This window comes from Geotrypetes seraphini, chromosome 5 (assembly GCF_902459505.1).
Source record: "Geotrypetes seraphini chromosome 5, aGeoSer1.1, whole genome shotgun sequence".
NCBI classification, from domain to species: Eukaryota; Metazoa; Chordata; class Amphibia; order Gymnophiona; family Dermophiidae; genus Geotrypetes; species Geotrypetes seraphini.
This window is the reverse complement of record NC_047088.1, coordinates 156,985,638-157,004,491: the sequence shown is the minus strand read 5'-3', so window position 1 is coordinate 157,004,491 and position 18,854 is coordinate 156,985,638. Positions and strand designations below refer to the sequence as shown.

General features: G+C 47.1%; 1 protein-coding gene across 5 annotated transcripts in view; it reads right to left on the bottom strand.

Moving 5' to 3' along the window:
* The window catches only part of LOC117361288 (caspase-10-like), a 135,963-nt gene that overhangs the window by 95,194 nt on the left and 21,915 nt on the right, over positions 1-18,854 (bottom strand). For all 5 annotated transcript variants that reach the window (XM_033946431.1, XM_033946433.1, XM_033946434.1 and 2 more), the window contains exons 2-3: positions 11,520-11,855; positions 5,912-6,014 (exon numbers count right to left, since the gene is read on the bottom strand). In XM_033946431.1, the coding sequence (XP_033802322.1) occupies positions 5,912-6,014; positions 11,520-11,815 (399 nt within the window). In that variant the 5' untranslated portion in view covers positions 11,816-11,855. The remainder of the gene's footprint in view (positions 1-5,911; positions 6,015-11,519; positions 11,856-18,854) is intronic.

Genomic DNA, 18,854 nt, shown 5'->3' with positions numbered 1-18,854 from the left:
ACTAAAAAGTAAAACAAATTGAGGTGGATATCAGAACTTTTAACTGGGCATACCTAATACATATAAGGAATCACCCTGCTCAAGCTATTTGGCAAGTTTATTTAAATCTAACACTTTTCTCTTGCTGTTCCTGAACACCTTTCTGCGCTTCATAGAGTTTTCCTATTTATAGGAAACAGCTCTGCTATCTTGCCTATTTCCTACTTCCAAGCCCATATAAAACTCCACAATCGGACATACAGCCATTTTCTATCAGCAGTTCTCTACTCTGCTTAAATTGTTATTCTCTCAATATACTTTCTTTCACAGTCAAAATACACTATAGTTTCTCCTTTACTTGACAGCTAGAATTTAAAATGCAACATCAAAAGAAGTCTCTTCTTCCTTCTATTGACTGACATGCTTCTGCTTAAAAACTGCTCCAGCTGGCAGCTGTCAGAGATTTTTTAAAAGCTGACATTTGCTGGCCAATTTAGCCCCAGATAGCTGACAGTTCCCGTATAGTTTTTTTAAGTGCCCACTTTCCTCCTCCTAGCCCCCCACCACCAAAAAACCCCTTTTTATCTCCTTCCCTCACCCAACCTGCACTATGTAGAAGTCTCCCAGACCTCCCCTCCTGTGGTCTAAGTGGGATCCCTGGGCCTACCAATGCTCCCTAGTAGTCCAGTGTGGCTTTAGGGGCAGGAGCGAAGCTCTCTCACTCCTGTCCCTTACGGTTGGTTTGAAAAAATGGTTGCCATGATCTCTAGTGGCAGCTAGTTGTAGTACTGCAAGGCTCCAACCAGAAGGGGCAAGACTCCTTGCTCCTGCCCCCAATGTCTCACTGGACCACCAGGAAGCAAAGGTTTCCTAGACTGTGGGAGGAGGGAATCCTTCTATATGGCATGGGCTGGGAGGAGGAAGGAGGGGGCTTTATCAGGGGGCCAGGCGGGGTATGGCAGGCACTAAAAAAAAAAAAAAAAAAAGTTATGCAGGTGACATATAGCTAAGCAGCCCAAATCAGGATAGCTTTTGAGCTGTACTAAATTTACCCACTTAGCTATGCGGGAGTCAGCACCTGCATAACTGCGGATATAGCTAAGCAGCCCAAATCAGGATAGCTTTTGAGCTGTACTAAATTTACCCACTTAGCTATGTGGGAGTCAGCACCTGCATAACTGCGGGCTCCTTCCTAACACTGCCCCCTATACTGCCCTTTTCCTTTCTTTTCTTTATAGGTAGTCAGAGCTGATATTCAGGAATAGTGCCTAGTTTAGTGCCGCTGAATATCAGGATCCTCTCCTGTCCACTTACGCTGCTTTAATATCTGGCCTGCCGATCTTTGGATCTGCCTGGTGGCTCGGTGGCAGTGCTTTGTATTGCTATATGAAAGATCCAAGTTTCATGCCCAATTTAGGCTTTCTGCTCCCCTGTCCACTGCATCTGGAAATTCTGCAGAAGGGGAAGGAACTGTGGTCGTTGTTAAAGGGCGATATCTAGTGGTCAGATTAAAGACCCATGATTAAAGGTTTCCATAAGAAGTCTTTTTGCATAGCCCCTATCCAGGAACACCGCTACAAAGATCAGAAAATATAATCAGAGGAAGAGGATATCAAAAAGGAAAAAAAAAAAAATATATATATATATATATATAAAAAATAAAATATTGAATATAAAAAATATTATATTGAAATAATATATTGAAAATTAAAAAAAAATATATATATATATTTTTTTTCCTTCAATATATATATATGTATACATATCCTTGATTAGTTTTAAATGAAGTTCATAGATCCAGGATTCCAGTTCCAAAGGAACAGCAAGAGATTGTAAGGTCAAACCTTCTCTCCCAAAACACACATACAGGGTGAGGCAACAACAAAAAGGTAGTAACCCCCTAGAATTTTTATCAGCTACCACTTGGAATTTCAATGTGAAATTTTACACCTTTATTTGCTATTACTATCTACGATTATGTGCCAAGTGAAATAAGATTATCTTTAAACATGGTGAAATTACAGACTTTTTAACTTGAAAATTTTTGCACTGTAAAATTACCATTATTTGGAGAAAAAAAAATTATATATATATATAATTTTTTTTTTCTCCAAATAATGGTATATATATATATATATACTAGTCTTTAAGCCTGTTACATTAACGGGTGCTAGAATAGATGTGTCTGTCTGTCTTTGTCTCCCTCTCTCTTTGGCCGCTGTCTGTCTTTCTTTCCGTGACTCTTCTTGACCACTGTCTGTGTGTCTTTCTGTCTCTCTCTCTCTCCTTGGCCACTGTCTGCCTGTTTTTCTCTCTCTCCCTCTCTCCTTGGCCGCTGTCTTTGTGTGTCTCCCTCTGTCGCTCTCTGTGTGTGTCTGTCTTTCTGTCTCTTTCTCTCTCTCTCTCTCTCCTTGGCTTCTATCGGCTTGTCTTTCTGTCTCTCCCTCTCTCCTTGGTCGCTGTCTGTCTTTCTGTGCGTCTGTCTGTCTCTCTCTCTCTCTCTCTTTCTCTCCTTGGCCTCTGTCTGTGTATGTTTCTGTCTCTTTCTCGTTGGCAGCTGTGTGTCTGTCTGTTTTTCTGTCTCTTTCTTTCTCTCTGTCTCTCTCCTTGGCCGCTCTCTTTGTAAGTTTCTGTCTCTTTCTCTCTCTTTCTCCTTGGCCGCTGTTTATGTGCCTTTCTGTCTCTTTCTCTCTCTCATTGGCCGCTGTGTGTCTGTCTTTCTGTCTCTTTCTCTCTCTCTCTCCTTGGCCGCTGTCTGTGTATGTTTCTGCCTCTTTCTCGCTCTTTCTCCTTGGCCACTGTTTATGTGCCTTTCTGTCTCTTTCTCTCTCTCTCATTGGCCGTTGTCTGTCTCTCTATCTCCTTGGCCACTGTCTATGTGTCTGTCTGTCTTTCTATCTCTTTCTCTCCTTGGCTGCTGTATGTGTATGTTTCTGTCTTTTTCTCTCCTTGGCTGCTATCTATGTATGTTTCTGTCTTTTTCTCTCTCTTTCTCCTTGGCCGCTGTTTATGTGCCTTTCTGTCTGTTTCTCATTGGCCGCTGTGTGTCTGTCTGTATTTCTATCTCTTTCTCTCCTTGGATGATGTCTGTTATGTTTCTGTCTTTTTCTCTCTCTCTTTCCTTTGCCGCTGTTTATGTGCCTTTCTGTCTCTTTCTCTCTCGCTCTTTCCTTGGCCGCTGCCTGTGTGTCTTTCTGTCTCTCTCTCTCTCCTTGGCCGCTGTCTTGTCTGTCTCTTTCCTTCCCTCTCTCCCGTTCCCTGCCTGCGCCCCGCTCCCCTTCCTTTGACCGCCCCCCCCCAGCCCAACCCATCCCCTCTGCGGCAGCGCCACCAGCCTCCAACAAATCCTCATCCTCGACCCGGAAATTCACCCAAAGGGGAGAGTGGAGGCAGAGGAGAAGGCTGTGCGACCACAGAGCGGCAGTAGTTGTGGCCTTCCCTCCCCTAGCTCCATAGCTCGGTCGCCGCCACCGCCTCCTTCTCTCCCCGATGTCGGCTCCCAATGTGCGCGTGCAACACGATGCGCCACACTCTGCAACATTTCTCTGCCGACCACAGAGCGACGGACACACGGAGCCACAAAATTTGAAGTGCGCATGTGCGCAAAGGGTATTATTATCTTAGATAGGGTTCCAACTTATTGTTAATGATGTTACAGTGATGTAGACTTATGTCTGGTGAGCAATGCTGGAGACCTATCACAAGTTCTACCCAAAGCCACAAACTCAAGGAAGCCCTGCAGATGATCTGGAACAGCCTGCAACAGGGACTGACTGACAAGTCTGTTCAGGACTTCTGAAAGTGACCGAAGAGCTGGGTTAGAGTCAAGAGGTGGATACTTTGAGTATTCACACATGTATGAAACCTGATTTTAGAAAGCCAGCATTTAGGCCCTGATTCTATAGAATCCACCTAAAAGTTAGGCATCGATAGATATCGGCACCTAATTTAATTGAGAAATAGGCTTAATCAATGCCTATATTGGCACTCACTAAACTCCTCACAATCAGCTTTAATTGGACTTAATTGAAAATTAGGCGCCTAACTCTAAAAACTTAATTCTATAAAAAGTAGGTGCCTATCCCAAAGTGCCCACACTAAAACTGGGCATGGTTAGGGGCAGATCAAGGGCATGTTTTCAAGTTAGGTACCTCTTTGTGAATCAGGTACCATTAGTCTCTGATATTGGTGCCTAACTTTAGGCATAAAAAACCTTGGCATAAAACTGGGGATGCCTAAATGTTAGGACACTGAGCGACACTAAGCGTGACTTTATAATGGGTGCCTAAGTTTTATAAAACCAGGCCCATATTCTATAAATGACACCTTAAACTTAGGCGCAGGTAGAGGCACCTAAAAAACAAAACAAAACACAGAACCTGCATCATGCATACCAAGGCACATTACGGCACCTAATGCCACTGTTAGCGTGGCTAACGCTGGAAGAGGCATTATGCATCAAAGCACTTCCATAGGTGCAATTCACATGAAAAGCAGGCACCTGAAATGTAGGCCTTGAAAACCCAGGCCTACATTTCCGGTGCTGCAATTCCATAAATGGCGCCATCACGTGATTGACATGTGATCAGCGACCATTTTTAAGGCGGACGATGATGACAGTGCCATTTATAGAATCCCGGTCTCAATGCCTTTATCGGCACCCAACTTTAGGTACACTATGGGCTAGATTCACTAAGCACACCGATTAAGTCCCGACCATTTAGCGACCCCTTTGCGACCCGATTTTCCTCCGACTGATTCAATAACCTCTGTCCCGATCATCCTCTAATCCGCGCATGCAAATGAGGGGGAACTGCATTCAAATATAGGCAGGCAGCGATTCACTAAAAAAAATGAGGAACACCGACTTGGCTGACCAATAAAAATAAGCAACTGTTGAGGACCAGTCGCTCAGGTCCTTTCCGACTGCCCCGCCTTCTGCCGCCCTGCTCTCTGCCCTGACTCTACTGCCCTTCCCCAAAGTGCAGCCCGTGGTTTTAACCCGCAGATTTAAAGTGGGTTAAAACCATGGGCTCAAATGTGAAGTTAAAAGAAAAAAAAAAAAATCACTGCTTTTGTAAGCATGCGCAGACCATCTACAGGCAAAGAAGATGGTATGCGAATGCTTCAGGCTCGCTCACTAGTGATCCTCGTGGTCGGAGGGGGGTGCTCCTCCGATCGCCCCCATTTAAATACTGATCCGTTGTGGCTCAGTCAGCCTGCCGTGGATCGGCCACAGATCAGGCATGATCGGCAGGTTAGTGAATCTATGGGCTCCTTTTACGAAGCCGCGTTAGCGGTTTAACGCACGTAATAGCGCACGCTAAACTGCCGGCCGCGCTAGACGCTAACGCCAGCATTGAGCTGGCGTTAGTTCTAGCCATGTAGCATGGGTTTAGCGCTATAACCGCTAATGCGGCTTCATAAAAGGAGCCCTATGTGTTTGTAACTATGACCTAATTTTATTAACAACTGTACTGATTTAGCAACTCTTGAATGTCCATGTCAAGCTGTCTATTGTAAATTCCTGGATGACCCAAACTCTTGTAACATAATCCGTCCTTGGACTGAATAGGTAAATGCAGAATAGAAAACCTGATTAACATAACACATACAGGACTATCCACAGGCATTAAATGTATATGCACATAACCAGAGTTTAATTATATGCAACCATCTCTGGGAAAAGGTGCCTAAAGTCACCAGAAACAAAAAAATGAGGGTTTAGCACAATCATAATACAACAATCCAAACATAATTTTTTATGTAAAATTTTTTTTTTTAACGTTACAGAATTTCAAACTGCTCATAGACCCATGCCATGGGGGGGGGAAAAAAAAACAACAATCAGCCACTCTCAACATTTTGGATCTGCTATTTTAGTTGCTTTTTCCCCAGAGTTGGTCACATATTTTTCTTCTCCCCTGCATACCATATTGTTTGCCTGATTCCTTGGAAGCTCATTCATCAAGAGGAAAAGGATGCTCTTCTGGTCATCACTGGTGATGTTTTCTGACAATTCATACAGCATCTGTCTGTGGCAGAGATACAAAGAATGTATTACAGTATCCGAAGCGGACTGAATGAGCTCTAATCTTTTCAATGATGTTAACAGAAGACCAACATAAAGGGAGTTACAATAATCTAAGTGTGATATTACCAAGGCTTAAATTAAAGAACGGAGGAGAGAAGGAGAAAGAATAGACTGAACAGATCTGATACAAAAAATGGCAAAAAATGATGTACAGATAACCGCATTAATTTGCAGTTTAAAGCTCAAATGACTATCAAAAAAGAACCAATAATTAGTATTTTATTGGAGAACTAGTCTTTAAGCCCGTTACATTGACGGGTGCTAGAATATGTGTGTGTGTATCTGTATTTCTTTCTTTCTCTCTCTCTCTCCTTAGCCGCTTTCTTTCTTTCTGTCTTTCTTTTTCCTTGGCTGCCCATCACCACCCCTTGCCTGCTCCCCCTGTCCATTCTCCCTTCCTTTTTCTTCCCCTGTGTCCACCACCACCCCTTCACTGGTCCCCTTATCCAGCAGCAGCCCTTCTCCCTTTGTTTTAACTCCCCCCTGTCCAGCAGCACCTCTTTCCTGCTCCCCCTGTCCAGCAGTAGGCCTCTCTTCCTTTTTCTGCCCCTCCTGTCCTCCAGCACCTTTTTTCTGCTCCCCCTGTCCAGCAGTAGGCCTCCCTTCCTTTTTCTGCGCCCCCATCCATCAGCACCTCTTCCGCTGTCCAGCAGCACCTCTTTTTTTGCTCCCCCTGTCCAGCAGTAGGCCTCCCTTCCTTTTTTTGCCCCCCCCGGCCATCAGCACCTTTTCCCCTGTCCAGCAGTACCTCTTTTCTGTTCCCCCTGTCCAGCAGTAGGCCTCTCTTCCTTTTTCTGCCCCTCCTGTCCTCCAGCACCTTTTTTCTGCTCCCCCTGTCCAGCAGTAGGCCTCCCTTCCTTTTTCTGCACCCCCATCCATCAGCACCTCTTCCGCTGTCCAGCAGCACCTCTTTTTTTGCTCCCCCTGTCCAGCAGTAGGCCTCCCTTCCTTTTTTTGCCCCCCCCGGCCATCAGCACCTTTTCCCCTGTCCAGCAGTACCTCTTTTCTGTTCCCCCTGTCCAGCAGTAGGCCTCCCTTCCTTTTTCTGCCTCCCCTGTCCATTAGTACCTCTTCCCCTGTCCAGCAGCACCTCTTTTTTGCTCCCCCTGTCCAGCAGTAGGCCTCCCTTCCTTTTTTTGCCCCCCCCCCCGTCCATCAGCACCTTTTCCCCTGTCCAGCAGTACCTCTTTTCTGTTCCCCCTGTCCAGCAGTAGGCCTCCCTTCCTTTTTCTGCCCCCCCCTGTCCATCAGCACCTCTTCCCCTGTCCAGCAGTACTTCTTTTCTGTTCCCCCTGTCCAGCAGTAGGCCTCCCTTCCTTTTTTTTTGCACACCCCCCCCGTCCATCAGCACCTCTTCCCATGTCCAGCAGCAACCCTTACCTCCTTTATTTTTTTGTCTGCCCTCCACCGACATCCGCCTAAAGCCGCGGCGGCCTGCAGGCACCGACAACCTCTGCGGCCTGCTCCAACTCCCTCCTCGTTGTCGCTTGCCGTCCCCCCCCCCGGGAAGCTTCGTTTCCGGCTTCGGCAGCCTCCTGTCTGTGGGCCGCCCGCCCGTCTGTGTTTCAATTCAAAGCCGACGCCGCAGCTCCTCTCTCGATCCCCGCCTGGTGCGATTCGAGAGAAGAGCCGCGGCGGGCGGGTGAGGAGGGTGAGAAGATGCTGGCAGGTGCACCTGTGCCCCCCCCCCTCTGAATCAGCGGCAGCAGTGAGGCGGCACTCTGGCGGTGAGTGACGGCGAGGGGGGAGTTGCTCCGTGTTCTGGCCTGCCTCCGTGTTCGAAAATCGAATTTGGTACGGAGGCACACCTCACGGAGCCAGGAATCACAAAACTCTAAGTGCGCATGCGCGCTTAGAGTTTTATTATATAGGATGTCAGCTGATAGTCATCAATGCATGGGGGAGGTGGTGGACCAAACGTGGGTGAAAAGCAAGGAAGGAGGCACTGGGGACATAGGAAGGAAGCACTGGGGCACTAAGGACATAGGAAGGAGGCACCGGGGACACAGGAAGGAGGCACTGGGGCACTAAGGACATAGTAAGGAGGCACTGGGGTACTAAGGACATAGGAGGGGGCACCAAGGACATAGGAAGGAGGCAATGGGGTACCAAAGACATAGGAGGGAGGCACAATGCGCAGAAAAAAAAATTTGCAAGGATTCAGCAGCTGGCAGCCGCAGGAGTGCTGTTTCCTCCTGCAGCATCAGACACCCCCCCCCACCGCCATGCCCCCCCTCCCCATATCCCCTTCCTGTCGCCCGGCCCCTCTGTCAAATTTAAGAACCCATTGTGGCCCATAGGTCAAAAAGTTTGCCCACCCCTGAGCTAAAACCTTGCTCATAAATCTGATATTGTACAGTGTCCACTATATAATCCACCCCAGACAGGAATATTTGGGGATCTTCGATGCCCTCCAAGGCTGGGACTCGAGATAGACAGGTGTGGCAAGCACGTGCCACAAAGGAAGCTGTAGCTGCTGCTTTAATCCCTAGGGCCAAAGCTTCAATTTGCTGCTTGAGGACTACCGGTACATCCACTTTACAGTACTAAATATCCTTTAACATCATTCCTCCTTAACTAGGCAAAGAGGTTTGTTTGATGACCTGCACCACCAGCAAATCCACCTTTGGCTGAACAAACAGCTGTTGGAAATCCAGAGCCACTGGGTAGAGCTTGGCCATAGCCACTGATAGGGACCAATCTGTTGACTCCCCATGATCCAAGACTAGCTTTGTGATGTCCGATGCAAGGGAAAGAATGCAGTCAGAGCAACTGAGCCACTCATAATTGAGCACTGCAGCGAAGGGGCTGGAGGAATTCCAGCTTAATTCTCGGTCAAATAGAACTTCCCCCTTTACCATCTATATTCAGCGTTCTGGAACAGTGATCCCCAGAGTTATATGTACAGAGGTAGCCACTAACCAGCTGCTTAGAGAAATTCTCTGCCAGCTCCCACAAAACTATTAACCAGAGAGCAATAAGCTGTTTCTCCCTACTCCAAACTGCTCACTTCCCCTTCTCACTCCAGCTGCAGTTTTTTCTCTCTCTCTACACCAGCGGTCTACACCAGCGGTCTCAAACACGCTGCCCGCAGGCCACATGTGGCTCTCCAGGTTTTATTTGCGGCCCGCGGTCTGGAGGCCATCATTCTCTTCCTTTTGGAGCAGCAGTCGGCTCGTTCGCTCAAAGCCGCGGGTTGGCGGCTCCTTGCGCTATCCACTCCTGCATCGGAAGCCTCTCTGATGTCACAACATCAGAGAGGCTTCAGACGCAGGCGCGGATCTCACAAGGAGCCGCCACCCGCGGCTTTGAACGAACGAGCCGCCAGACACGCTGCTGCTCCAGTGGCGTACCAAGGGGGGGGGCGGTCCACTGTTCTCTTCCCTGCAGGGCCGACCAACTCTGGCGGCCCGACGTCAATTCTGACGTCGAGAGGATGTTCTGGCTAGCCAATCGCTGCCTGGCTGCCCGGAACGTCCTTTCCGACGTTAGAATTGACATCGGGCAGTGAGAGTTGGTCAGCCCCGTGCAGAAGAGAAGCAGGGAGATGGCCTGTTCCCGATAATGGCAGCAGCAGCAGCCTATTCCGCAGTGGCGGTGGCATGGGGGAGGGCAGGAAGGAAGGAAGAAAGAAAGAAAGAAGGTGGGGTGGGGACAGGGAGCCAGAAAAAAAGCAAAAAAATGGGGCACGGAGGAAGGAAGAAAGAAGGAGGGGGGACAGGGAACCAGAAACAAAGTAAAAAATGGGGCACGGAATCAGAGAAAGACAGACAGAGAAAGAAAGAAAAAGTTGGGGGAGGGAATGAGGTCTGGAGGAGAGGAAGCATACAGGAGGCTGAAAGAAGGGAAGAAGTATTGGATGCACAGTCAGAAGAATAAAGTGCATCCAGAGACTGATGAAATTACCAAACAAAGGTAGGAAAATGATTTTATTTTCAATTTAGTGATTGAAATGTGCCAGTTTTGAGAAAGAAAATATATTGAACTTTAAATGTGAATGCTGCAGAAAAAAATAGAGTACTTGGAGGGCCGCAGAAAAAATAGTTAATATCTTATTAAAGAAATGACAATTTTGCATGAGGTAAAACTCTTTATAGTTTATATATCTTTCCTTTTAACTGTTAAAGGAAAGTTTTATAAACTATAAAGAGTTTTACCTCATGCAAAATTGTCATTTCTTTAATAAGGCATTAATTATTTTTTCTGCGGCCCTCCAAGTACCTACAAATCCAAAATGTGGCCCCGCAAAGGGTTTGAGTTTGAGACCACTGCTCTACACTGTTTTCAAGCTCTAAACCTTTCAAAACAGCCAATAGTAGCTCTTGACAGTGAGAGGAGTCTATACAATATAATGTACAGTTTCCATGTTGCTATGACATAAGAAATGCCACTGCTGGGTCAGACCAATGGTCCATCGTGCCCAGCAGTCCGCTCACGTATGGATGGCTTGTACATCTTTTTAAAATCATTTCTAGTGGTTTTGGATTTTCAGGAGCATCTAATATAATTCTTCAAGAGAAATCTATATGTATTGGGAAGAACATAAGAACTGCCGCTGCTGGGTCAGACCAATGGTCCATTGTGCCTAGCAGTCCGCTCACATGTGGATGGCTCGTACATCTTTTTAAAATTACTTCTAGTGTTTTTGGATTTTCAGGAGCATCTAATATAATTCTTCAAGAGAAATCTATATGTATTGGGAAGAACATAAGAATTGCCGTTGCTGGGTGAGACCAGTGGTCCATCCTGGCCAACAGTCCGCTCACATGGCTGCCTTCAGGTCAAAGACCAGTGCTCTGTTACTGTGAACTAAAAGGTTCATATTTCCACTGCTTCAGCGTTCTATATCAGAACCAGTGTAGTTTAACTTCCTTATTAACAATCTAGTAGCAAGTGAAGTAATCATATGTGCAGATGACAAAAATATTTAACATACAAGCAGACTGTAAGAAATTACCAAAGGACCTTGGGAGGCTGAGTATCTAAACACATTATCATTTGCCAATTAAAGTGATATATATAAAGACAAATAAAAGCAACAGAACCAGGAAATAAAATCATTGAAAAAGGAGCTCCAAAGTTTATTAATAAAAATATACCCAATGTGAGCACGTTTCACCTAACAAGGCTGCATTAAGGGTCAGTGAACATTTTTAAAGCATGAGAACAGTATTCCAAAAGTCATCCAGCATAAGAGGAATTAACCAATCACTCTATAAATGTCTCTCATGAAACAAGGGCTGGGAATTGCTGCTGCCGCTGAAACAGTCAAAAGCTTTGAAACTTCATTTTGGATTCTTTATTTCCTGGTGCTATCTGTTGCTTCCATTTTGGTAGGTTAGCATCTGCCTCTGTGTTTGGTGTTTTCACACAGAGAAAAATAATCCAGCATTTCAGATTAGGAGTCTTGACTTAGGAAAAGGATCTTGGAATTTAAGAAACTCACCGATAGGCAGACACTCTGCCTCTTGTGCACAGCAATCCCTGTACCTCCTCCTTGGTATAGTTGAACTTGCGGAGCAAAGAATACTGCCGAATTATGTACAGGAGCTCTACAACAAGAAACACGTCCTCTTCACTCAGCAAATCTTCATCCATGAGAAGCTGGAAGATCTTCTGAGCTGACTGTACTTCTTTGAGCTTTTTTGTGGTAATGAAATCAGTGCAGAGAAATTTCAAAGCCTCTACATCTTCATTTCCAAGCTCCTGATCAACATCCAGAAGCTGGCTGAGAAAAGCCATTTCCTGTCCTCCTTGCCTTTTCCTGAGCTAAGATACAAACCTAAGAATACAAAAAAAAAAGTAATACCTGTAACATACAACGTATTAATTTTGGTCTAGGCTTATCCAGTTTCTCTCTTTTCCCATCTAAAGGCCAACAAGCTAAATTTTTCTAAAATTATTCATCTCTTTCTTCACTCTCCTCTCTCATCCCTGGAAAAGCCTCTCTTTCTTGCCCTAGTATATTATAATTTTAAAAATGGTTTCACATCTTCATTTTCTTAATAACTACTTTTTACTAAGGTCACATCGCCAATATTTTTAAAAACCTCCATCTCTGAGTCTGTACTCAACTACACAGTGAACCAAAAAAACCACACACCACAATGTTTTTTGTCATATCTTCCACAGAACTCGGCTGATTCTTAAGAAATTTAGTGCGCCATGTCCTGAATGAAGTTGATGTAAAATGTTGTAAATATTTCCCACCACATCACAACACTACCTTGTGAAAATGAATTATTGCTATGGGATATCCGCAGAAGCAGACAACAGTTTGTAAACAGTCTCTGTATCAAAATGGTTTTCACTGCAGAAGACTGAATTCTGATAAACAACTTGGTACTGCTAAAAGTTTAGAGCAGTTGATGATTGTTGAAAGGGTTCCCTTAGAAGGGCTGGAACAAAAACGTTCCTGATATCCAGGGACAGCAAGCAGATATTCTCTACATGTGGGTGACGTCATCCATGAAGCCCCATCGCGGACAACTTTTCAAGCAAACTTGATTGAAGATCTTCCGCCCGAGTCAGGGCGCACGTCTCCTCAGCTTGGCTTCAGTTCAGATAGCTAGCAAAGAAGCCAACCAGGGGAGGTGGGTGGGTTGCGAGAATATCTGCCTGCTGTCCCTGGATAACACCTGTTACGGTAAGTAACTGTGCTTTATCCCAGGACAAGCAGGCAGCATATTCTCTACATGTGGGTGACCTCCAAGCTAACCAACAGGGACAGTGGGAGAGTTGGCAATTTAGGAGAACAGATTACGCAAAACTGACTGGCCAAACTGGCCATCCCATCTGGAGAAAGTATCCAGACAATAATGAGAGGTGAAGGTATGAACCAAGGACCAAGTGACAGCCTTGCAGATTTCCTCAATAGGCGTTGATCTGAGGAAAGCTACAGACGCCGCCATCGCTCTGACTTTATGCCCCGTGACCCGACCCTGCAGAGGGAGACCAGCCTGAGAATAGCAGAAAGAGATAAAAGCAGCCACCCAGTTGGAAATGGTTCGCTTAGAAATAGGACGTCCCAAACGATTTGGATCAAAAAATAGGAAGAGTTCAGGAGCAGTCCGATGAGCCTGAGTGCGTTGCAAGTAGAAAGCCAACGCATGCTTATAGTCCAGAGTGTGACGCGCCACTTCTCCAGGGTGAGAATGAGGCTTCAGAAAAAACACAGGAAGATCAATGGATTGGTTGAGGTGGAAATCCGAAACCACCTTAGGCAAGAACTTAGGATGTATACAGAGGACCACCTTATCATGATGAAAAACTGTAAAAGGTGGATCCGCAACTAAAGTTTGCAACTCACTAACCCTGCGAGCAGACGTGAGGGCAATCAGAAACACCACTTTCCAAGAGAGAAACTTCAAATGAGCCCTATCGATCAGCTCAAAAGGAGGTTTCATTAAATGAGCAAGGACCACATTAAGATCCCAAACCACCAGGGGAGGTTTGAGCGGAGGGTGGACATTGAAAAGACCCTTCATAAACCAGGAAACCACAGGATGGACTGAAAGAGGTTTCCCGTCAATCGGCTGATGAAAGGCAGCGATGGCACTGAGGTGGACTCAAATAGATGTTGATTTGAGACCAGCCCGAGACAAGTGCAGCAGATAATCTAGCATTGAAGACAAGGAGGCAGGTAGTGGCTCCATGTGATGCTTAGCACACCAAGAAGAAAATCTAGTCCATTTTTTAGTGTAACACTATCAAGTGGATCGCTTCCGAGAAGCCTCGAAAACTTCCTAAACAGACTGTGAAAAGTGGAATGAGGAAATCATGTTGAGAGGAACCAAGCTGTTAAGTGTAGAGACTGCAGGTTGGGATCAAGCAGAGAACCTTGACTCTGAGAAAACAGAGAAGGAAAAACAGGAAGAATGAGAGGCTCCCTGGCACTGAGTCGAAGCAGAAGGGAGGACCACAGTTGTCTGGACCACAGTTATCTAGGCCACCGAAGAGCTATCAGAATCATGGTGGCGTGGACTGACTTGAGCATAACGAGAGTCTTCAGAATCAGAGGGAATGGAGGGAACGCATATAGAAACAGGTTCGTCCAATCCAGAAGGAAAGCATCCGCCTTGAGTCGGTGAGGAGAGTAAATCCTGGAGCAAAAACGAGGCAACGCATGGTTGAGGGGGATCGCGAATAGATCTATCTGCGGAGTTCCCCATCGAGCAAACACCTGACATAGAGTAGAGGAATGGAGCGTCCATTCGTGAGGCTGTAGAAGACGGCTCAATTTATCTGCCAGACAGTTCTGCTGGCCCTGGATGTAGATGGCTCTGAGAAAGATTTTGTGATGTATCGCCCAATACCAAATCTTTAGAGCTTCCTGGCAAAGAGACAGGGATCCCGTACTTCCCTGTTTGTTGACATAATACATGGCCACCTGGTTGTCCATCCGAACCAGGACCACCTGGTCTCGAAGCAGATGACAAAAGGCTTTCAGAGCGTTGAAAATGGCTCGAAGCTCCAGCAGATTTATTTGACAGCAACGATCTGTGCTGGACCAATGGCCTTGGGTACGGAGACCATCGAGGTGAGCCCTCCATGCGTACTCGGAAGAGTCTGCCATGAGGATCTTCTGCGGAGGGGGTGCGTGAAACTGAAAACCTCTGGAAAGATTGGAAGAGAGCATCCACCAGCGGAGAGATCGTCTCAACGAAGAAAAGTCACAGCAATATGTTGAGAGATGGGATCCCATCCTGCCGCCATTGTGACGCCAGGGTCCACTGAGGTACTTGGAGGTTAAGTCTGGCAAAAGGAGTCGCATGAACTGTGGAGGCCATGTGACCCAGCAGGACCATCATGTACCAGGCTGAAACAGTCGACAGAAGAGAAACCCTCTGGCAAAGGCAAATGAGGGCATCCTGATGAGGTGGCGGCAGGAAGGAGCGGAGGCGAATGGTGTCTAGCACCGCTCCGATGAATTGAAGAGACCGAGAGGGACACAGCTGGGACTTGGGGAAGTTGACCTCGAAACACAGACTCTGAAGGAATGTAATAGTCCGTTGGGTCACTGCAATAACCTCCGGCCGGGTTGGCGTTTTGATGAGCCAGTCGTCGAGGTATGGAAACACTTGAAGACCCTGCGTCCGCAGGGCCGCCGTCACCACTACGAGGCACTTTGTGAAGACCCTCGGAGAGGATGCAAGTCCGAAGGGAAGAACTCGATTCTGGAGATGTAGATTCCCCACCCGAAATCTCAGGAATCTTTGAGAGGCTGGATGAATTGGGATGCGAGTGTAGGCCTCCTTGAGATCCAACGAGCATAACCAATCCCCCTCGTCCATCAAGGGGTACAAAGTGGGAAGAGAGAGCATGTGAAACTTTTCCTTGACCAAAAATTTGTTCAGGGCTCTGAGATCCAGAATAGGACGCAGGTCCCCGGTCTTCTCGGGGACAAGAAAATACCGAGAGTAAAACCCGGTGTCCCGTTGACACAAAGGAACCTCCTCGACCACCCAAAGGCGAAGGAGGGCTCGAGCCTCCTGAAGAAGTAGGGGAAGCTGAGACCTGTTGGAAAGACACTCTTTTGGAGGTAGGTCCGGAGTAACAGTCACGAACTGAAGGGAGTATCCCTCCCGGATGATGGAGAGAACCCAGAGGTCCGACATAATCAGCTCCCACTGATGATAGAAAAGGCTGAGACGACCTCCGATGGGCAGGGAGGAAGTTCGATGGATGAAAGGGGACAGCATACTCAGACCAGGATTGTCAAAAAGACGGCGCTGGCTTAGCCATCGCAGGGGCCTGAGGCTTTTGGGGGGGGCCTTCTGCTGCTGCTGATGTCTGGGCGGCAGGTGGGAAAACACCAGCGTAGATTTCTGAGGATAGCGCCGAGGTGGCAATTTGTAGGACTTAAGAGGAGGAGCCTTCGTCTTCGGCCTTACCGGGAAGCGAAGGACCGCTCATGCTCAGAGAGGCGTTTGGTAACCGCCTCAATGGAGTCATCGAACAGCTCATTGCCCAAGCAAGGGAGATTCGCCAGACGGTCCTGCAGATTTGGATCCATGTCCATTATGCGCAACCAGGCCAAGCGATGCATAGCGATCGCAAAGGCCGTGACCCTCGATGACAATTCAAAAGCACCATAGGTGGCCTGGAGCATAAATAGGCAAATTTGCGACAGAGTATCCTGAAGCTGGCGGAACTCTGATTGGCGGTGGGTAGCCAAATCATCCTGGAAAGACAGCATGGTTTTAATGCAGTGTTTGAGATAGGACGTGAAATTGAAATTGTAATTGAGGACCCTGTTCACCATCATCGAGTTCGGGTATAGAAGACGGCCAAACATGTCCATGATATACCCCTCCCTGCCCGGGGGGACAGCAGCGTAGACCTTGGAGGGGTTAGACTTCTTTAATGAAGATTCCAGAACCAAAGACTGGTGGGAGAGCTGAGCCTTCTCAAACCCTTTGCACGATAGCAGGACTCCATCTTGGATGGTATGGCAGGAATAGTATATAGAGTCTCCAAATTCCGGAAAAAAGTCTGCTTCAAGACTGGGTTGAGCGGAAGGTGCAGAGATTCCCTTGGCAGATGAGGAAGCGCCATCTCCTCTAAATTGGAAATCCAGTTGAAGAGCTTTACCCATGTCAACAACGAACCTGGTGAAGGAGGAAGCCTTGGAAGAGTAGTGCCCTTCAGGAGGCGTCGAGGATCTGGACCTCGGAGCTGCAGAAAATGAGGGGGAAGCCTCCCTTGAATACTGCACCGGCACATCTGTGTCCAAAAGCATGGATGCCGAGGAAGCTCTACTAAGAGACATCGGAGGCGTCAAAGAATGCTTTTGTTTAAGCTACCTGGAGGGAAAAGACCCCGGAGTCTGAGGAATGGAAAACTGCGGGGTAAGCCTCAGAGAGCCCAGGGAGGAAGAGACCTTCCGACACGGCTGTGAGGAGGGAATCCTCGACCTCGAGTGGCCTCTACTAGGAGACCAAGGAGGTATGGAAGACAGTCGAGGCCGGGCTTCCAATCCATGGTGCACAGAGGCCTCAACAGACCTCGAGACCCTGGAGACCTACCCCGACGAGGAGGGGAGTCTCTGGGCCGCTTGGCAGACAAATGCTTCAAAGACGCTTTGAACGGTGCTTCGATCAAGGTTGGGCGCATGCCTCGAAGGAACAGGTGAAGAATCACTCAAGGACAATCGGCGAGACTGGCGGTGTTTGTCCCGGGAGCCTCGATGGGGCGCTCAGGCTAGATCGCAGGGAGCAGGGTCGAGGCCGGGGCAAGCTGGGCCAAAACAGAGAAGAGTTGCGTAGTCAGAATTTCCTTAAGCATGTCCTCAAACATTGGCACCGGCACCGAGACCAATGAATCTGGTCGGGCAGGTGCTGCAGTGCGTTCCAACGAGGGTGACCTCGAGGATGAGTATTCCCGTAACTTGGAGGCACGCTTGGGGGGAGATCTCGTAGAGGCTGGCAGGTCTGCACTCACTGCCTGGGATGCCAGAGACTCCATGGAAGGCTTCTTTGGTATGGCAACTGAAGGAGGAAGAGGAGACTTATCCGAGGACATAGAAACATAGAAAAATGATGGCATCAAGTCTGCCCACTCTAATGACCCATCCCCTCGACTTTACCCCCGTAGAAATCCCACATGCATGTCCCATTTACTTTTAAAATCTGGCACGCTGCTGGCCTCAATCACCTGCAGTGGAAGTTCATTCCAATGATCAACCACCCTTTCAGTGAAGAAATATTTCCTGGTGTCGCCATGAAATTTCCCGCCCCTGATTTTTAGCGGATGCCCTCTTGTGGCCGAGGGTCCTTTAAGAAAGAAGATATCATCTTCCAACTTGATACGGCCCGTGATATATTTAAACGTCTCAATCATGTCTCCTCTCTCTCTACGTTCCTCGAGTGAGTACATCTGCAATTTATTCAGCCTTTCCTCATACGGGAGATCCCTGAGCCCATCCAGGTGGCATTCGTTGAACCGACTCAACTCTCAGCACATCTTTTTGCTAATGTGGACTCCAGAATTGTACACAATATTCCAGATGAGGTCTCACCTTGGATCTGTACAACTGAATGATGACTTCGGGTTTCCGGCTGACAAAGCTTCTACGGATACAACCCATCATTTGTCTAGCCTTTGATGAAGCCTTCTCCACTTGATTGGCAGTTTTCATGTCTTCACTAATTATCACTCCTAAATCACGTTCTGCTTTAGTCTTAGCTAAGGTTTCTCCATTTAGTGTGTAAGTTCTGCACGGATTTCTGCTGCCAAGGTGCATGACCTTACATTTTTTAGCATTGAAGCTTAGCTGCCAAGTTGAGGACCAATGTTCCAATAGAAGTAGGTCCTGTGTCATACTGTCGGGCAAAGTGCTTTTACTTACTATGTTGCATAGTTTGGCGTCATCAGCGAACAATGTTATTTTATCTTTAAGCTCTTGAGTCAGGTCCCCTACGAATATGTTGAATAGGATCGGGCCCAAGACCGACCCCTGCGGCACTCCACTGGTCACCTCCGTTTTGGAGAGGGTACCGTTTACCACCACCCTCTGAAGTCTACCGCTTAGCCAATCATTGACCCATGCAGTTAATGTCTCTCCTAATCCCATCGATTTCATCTTGTTCAATAACCTGCGGTGTGAGACGCTATCAAAAGCTTTACTAAAGTCCAATTACATGACATCTAGGGACTCCCCCATATCCAGCTTTCATGTTGGTGGGGATCTTGTAGATTCTCCTCATCCAGGATCGTATCTATTTTATGTTTAATTAGTATTCCATGAGTTTACTCACTATGGATGTGAGACTCACTGGTC